The sequence below is a fragment of the Populus euphratica genome, unplaced genomic scaffold (genome assembly GCF_000495115.2).
Source record: "Populus euphratica unplaced genomic scaffold, PopEup_1.0 scaffold215.1, whole genome shotgun sequence".
Lineage (NCBI taxonomy): Eukaryota > Viridiplantae > Streptophyta > Magnoliopsida > Malpighiales > Salicaceae > Populus > Populus euphratica.
In genome coordinates, this window is record NW_011500098.1 from 303,350 (window position 1) to 309,349 (window position 6,000).

At 30.1% G+C, this 6,000-nt stretch overlaps 1 protein-coding gene across 1 annotated transcript in view; it reads right to left on the bottom strand.

Annotated features, from left to right (window-relative positions):
- Nucleotides 1–5,997, bottom strand: part of LOC105109403 (anthocyanidin 3-O-glucosyltransferase 2-like) — a gene marked incomplete at its 5' end in the record, with an annotated part of 19,751 nt that extends 13,754 nt beyond the window's left edge. Inside the window, one exon of the mRNA XM_011004115.1 lies at nt 4,863–5,997. Within this exon, the coding sequence (XP_011002417.1) occupies nt 4,864–5,997 (1,134 nt within the window). The remainder of the gene's footprint in view (nt 1–4,862) is intronic.
- Nucleotides 5,998–6,000: the final 3 nt, after the last annotated feature.

Below are 6,000 nucleotides of genomic sequence, written 5' to 3' on the forward strand. Positions count from 1 at the left end.
TTTAATATCATAAGAGAAAAAAAATTAATTTTAATTGACATGTAATTTTTATTATATAATAAGAAAAAAATAAGTAAAGGTGAGTTGGCATAATTAAATCTAATGTTAAATCAAACAACTTAATTAATCTAACAATGAATATTCTAATTTCTTTCTAAAATAAGAGTTCTTACATCTTTTTTTTACAATGTAATTATTCATTTCTAGAGTCTTTAAAATTATGACAAGGAAATTGAAAAAAAACTTGTTTCAGAATCACAAAACACACAACTCATAATGGAAGACTAATTTTAAAAATTGGTTCCGTAAATAAAGACCAAATCAAACCTTAGTAACCACTTAGATTCAAGACTGAAATAAAATCAAGCCTTCATTGTTGTAACAATTTTATAGGTCGTTATCAGAGGATTTAAAATGAATGGACAAGAAGGCTAGTAAAAGTAAAGAAAACTTATCAGCCCCGATATCTATAGGCCAGATAGTGGCACCAAGCAGAGTCCTCAACTAGCTTCTTCAATCGCTCTTATATTTTTTATCCTTGAATTCAAAGCCATAAACTACTACAATATGAAAAAAAAATTATTAAAAAGTAATTATATTTCAACAACCATCACATTTTATATGCCTAATAGATGATCATCTAGTCATTCTACAATGGCCGAGAAAATATCTCTTTTCTTTTGCATAATGATATCTTAATTAAAAAATATTAATGTGCCCATGATCTATGAAAGTCCTAGCCCTAGCCAGCACGTGGAAGGGTATGTCCATACTATTTAATGAATTTATTTAAAACTATGCTCATTAATACAGTTCAAACTATATGTGGCTTGAAAAAAAAATGACGTTTTTTTAAGTCAAACACAATTTAATACATGACATTATCATACATGTAGATAAACATATATTTATAACAAGGGTTAATTAATTAATACCTTTCAAAATCAAGCAAAAACATATGTTGAGTTTGTCCTATTGAATCGAGAAAATAAAATACTCATGCACTTATTCTATAGATAAAAGTTTAAAGTTGTTATATTTGAGGGTTAAAACTTATTTGTAAGAGTCAACATTCTCTATACTTTGAAGGCTAAAAAAAAAAAAGAAAATATGAGTTTTGGGTTATTTCGAGATCTTTAAGATCCCTAATAATATTTTGGATATTAACCCCTTTTAGGCTTTTTTATTCTTAGATTGAGAGTTAATAATATTTTTTTTCAAAAATAAAATTTTAATATTTTTGAAATATAGGCCAAAATATTTAAGAATTTTACAAACTTGTAAAATCCATGCAATATCATTTTTTTTTTTAACATGCCAAAATATTTTAGATTTTTTTAAAAGAAATGCTCAAATAATTTTAAGGATTTTTGGCCCAAAAAAACATATTTTTTATTGTTTTTTTACTTTGTTTGTTAACTAGAAGTGGGTTTGTCAAACAGAATTATAAACCAAAAACCATTTAGCAAAAAGATTGTAAGTCAAATAGGGTCTTAACCCGGACCTGATTTTGACCCGACCAAGTTGACTCAACTAGGTTGACCTGAAATCTTTGGTCCAACCTTAAACTGAACCAAAAACTCTGGTTTGATCCGAAAAAAACCAAAAACAAAACCAAAGCCAAACATATTAAACTTTTAAAAACCATAAAAATACAAAAATATCCTAAACAAAATGGATCAAAATGCAAAAAGAAAAACGAAAAACATGAAGAATATTCATCCTAAACTCAACAGCATAAATACTAATCAAGACAATATTTAATGAAATAAAAGGCATATAAAGGATATAAGTCAATTATTGAACAATAATTAAAAAATTAAACATTAATGATTATCAACTAATAATCCTAATTTGATCGAAAAGGGTTTTAGTTTAAAATCGAAAGCCTATGATTAAAAATTACTAAAAACATGTTATTAATACAAATAAAGCTTATATTATTGACTAATTAAGTTAGTTGAATGATTTAGTACACCAAAGCTGGTCCAAATGATAGGGCTAAGGTATTGTTCTTTTCAAGAACATGAAGAAACTGAACCCAACAATCTAAAAATTCTAAGCTTTCATTAAACCCAAAATTAGCCTCTTAGGCTTCTAAAACATGTTGATTTTGGTGCTCACAAATCATATTATTAATAATAAATATAGTTGAATCCAAAGAATTAATAAATAACATCAAATTATCAATATAATGCATGAAGTTTTAATTTTCAAGATAGTCAAATTAAAACAATAGACATGTTTAATAATGTGGAATTCAAAATTGAAATCTTTACACTCAATAAAGCTTAACCAAAACCTTGAAATCCATAACATGCACTAACAAGCCTTAAAAAGACATTAAATACCTACTGATAGAATACAGAATCCGTTTTATTTTATCAAAATCAGTCTCAAATATATTGTCTTAGTATGTAATAGCATTAATAACTTTAAGCAAGACTTAAACAATAATGACAATATTTTACGTACTAATTAAAACCAAAACCATAATCAATACAATAAAAAAAAAAGCTTGGAAACATTATTAAACATGCATGAACAAGTTAGAGATGTGCCTCATGGATATTATCTACTAGATTAAGTTAATGTTTTATATCTTCTAAACTCTAACAATGGTTGTTGTCCTTTCTTTTTCAAGATGGCTACTTTCTCTCAAAGTTAAAGAGATCTGGTGCTAAGTTTTTGAACCTTCACATTTAGGTTTTCATTATCAAATATTTTTCTTTCCCTTTTTGTTTCTCTCATATTATTTTTTATCTTGATTTGTCAAGGGTTATTTATAAGGTTTCAAGTTAAGAGTTTTGTGGGTTTAATAAAAAAAAAAATTGATCCTATTTCCTTAAAGTTTGGCTCTCTAATTAAAATGGAAGATTTTTAAGTACGTTTATAGTTGTAAGCTTTGTACCATTATTGGTTTTACAATGGTAGTTTTGCACCAAACTTATTTTGGATATTTTAGTGGTTTTCCCAAACTTGTAAACCAATAAGCTTGGTTCTAGCCTTTTAATCTTGAGAGAAATGTGATCAACTTCTGATAAGAACCCACTAACAAGGCTTCAAGTATGAACATGAGAAAAAAATTAGTGGTTTTGAGAAATGAGTATCACAACTATTGATAACTGAGTTACGCAATTGCAAGGCTTTGTTAAAGCAAGTCCGACATCATTATCATTGAAAATCACTTAAAGTTGGTTGAGGAGGTGCATATCTTTCATTTGGATCCAACCTTGATCAATTTAAAGGTATGTAGCTTCATATTCATTAGTTTAAAATTGTCAACTCGATCAGCCTAGAATCTTAAAACACAGTGATGGCTAATTGGAGACAAGATGTTATTGAGTTCTTTGAAGAAAATAAAATGTAAATGTTTGATGGGAATACCTAATCTTTGTAGAGAATGTGTTTCTTAGTTGAATAATGGTGGTTACAGCCTAGAGCTAGTTTGGGAACATCACTTCCATTCGCCTAAAGGTACTTACTCGATTAGCCAAAATTACCGAATAAAAAGCTAAACAGTGGTCAAATGAAATGTTGTCATGATTAAACCCTAAAATTAGAGTTGTTTTAATTTCATATTTGAAAAACTTCATTTTAGTCCTTATTAGTTCAATTTCTTTTAATTGTACTCATAATTGCCTCTCCAACTTTTAATTTCATGTAACTTCACTGCTGCCAAACTCAATTATCAACCTTAAAGTTCAACGTCTTTTTCATCTTGACTCTTGGTTTCTGATTTGTGTATTTTAACCCTCCAGTGATTATCAACCTTTTAATTATCTTTAATTTGACCTCTAATTTGATCAATTTTAAAACCTATATTTATGCGTCTTTTTTTGTTTTGGTCCTTACTTTTGGATTTCTTCAATCATATCCCTAATTACTTATCAAACTTCAATATTTAGATAATTAGGTTTCTGATTTGATCAAATTGACTCTTTAATATTACAATTTGACATTCAGACTTTAATTTCTTTTAATTAAAACCTAAATTGACTTGAAAATCAACCCTTCCTCTAATTAATCCCTTAATAAATTCAATTAAAGCTTGAAAAATTCTAATTGAGTCCTTAAACATTCAATTCTAATCGACTCATTTGATTGATTTTTCCTAACTAATAAAGGCTTCATCAGTCTAAAATTATCACATTCTCAATTTTTGATATTTTGATCCTCTTTAACCAATATTTGGCAATTTCTTGGGTGTTTCAATATATTTTTCTTATTGATATATTGTTTTTATTTTTTCACAAATTTCTATGTTTTTTGTATTTTGTATATTTACGTGGGATCCCAAAATAAATAATAATAAATTAATAAAGCCAATGTCTTGGCAATTCAAAAAGCTATGCTTTTAGGTATTGACTAGTGCTATGCTTCTACAAATCAATGCGTTATGGAGTAAGATTCTTGCAATACCATTACTTGGATTAAAGGAAAAAAAAATGTTATGTTGCCTTAACACTTGTAAACTGAGTTTAATGATATTACCAAAGCTTGTAATAAGCTTTCTTCTGTGTGTTTGAACATGTTAATAGAAAGAATAATCAGTTTTTAAAAATGATGATTTGGATGTCTGATTATAGTTTTTTTTTTTTCTTATTCAAGGTCCCTTATGCTTGATTATGATTATGGGGTTTAGTTTTATAAGTAAATTTTCTTGCTCCTTTAAATATTTTTACTACTCTGTTCTCTGTTCTCTGTTAAGCTATATTTTGAATGGTCATAATAGTTGATTAATAAATCTCTAATATTTTATATATATAAAAAAAACTCGCGTATGCTAATAAGAAAATAGGCGACCAAACTAGATCAACAAATGTTATTTATTAGATAATGTGAACAGCAAGTACATTTTACTCATGCTATGTTGTCTATCATATCTTGAATCAGATGACCTAACCAAGTGTACGAGGATCCATCATTCATCAAAGCCTTCCTACTACTTTCGCTTATTTCCTTCAACTTCTCCCTTTTCTTGAGGTCAATCTCCATTAAACCCCGTATTCCTTTCTCTATTTCCTCAGCCCTAACAATTTGACAAGCATCCATTCTATAATTCATTTGAATTTCTGTTGCTAAGCCGAATTCAACAATCATTAGGAAAGCATTAAATTGCTGCTCAGCATACAATGGCCATGTAGCAATTGGAACATCAAACCAGATGCTTTCCAGCGTAGAATTCCACCCACAATGCGATACAAATCCTCCTATAGATGGGTGAGCCAAGATATCCACCTGCGGGGCCCATCCTATTATTTTTCCGATCTCGGATGTTCGATCTAAGAACCCTTCAGGCAAGACTTCTGCAGGATTCACATAATCACTCGGAGCTTCCATCTTGCCATTTGGTGGAGGTTGACGTAGAGACCATAAGAATCGGTGTCCACTTTGCTCCAATCCACATGCGATCTCTTTCACTTGCTCCACACCGAAACTTCCCAAACTCCCAAAACACAGGTAGACTACAGAAGATGAAGGCTGATGGTCAAGCCATTGCATGATATCCCTGTGAATATCTTTTCTATCTGACAGCTCATCATGTTCATGGCCATTGAGGTTCAAAAGGGGACCAACTGGATAAACAGGAGGATAATTACCATCAGAGAAAGAGTTGATCGTATGAGATTCCAGCTCGTAAAATGTATTTACCATAATTCCCTTGGCTTCTCTGAACCTTCTAACCAGGCGAAGAAAAAGAGGCAGCAAATCTTTGCCAAGTACCGAAGATGGTAAAACCTTTGCTGGAAAGGGACTCGCCAAACACGGCATGACCAATTCAACATCCGAGTTCTTGAACTCAGTAGGGTCAACTTTCAGCTCATCATGGAGAGCCTGAATATAGAACGTAGTACCAAGACAAGCTGCTGCAGATGTAAAGAAAATATAAGAGGGAACACCAAATTCATTGGCCTCATCTATGATTGATGTAGAAAACATATCAAGAACAAACCCAGCAAGTCGAGGCGAGTCAGGGCTTGACTCGGACTCAATCAC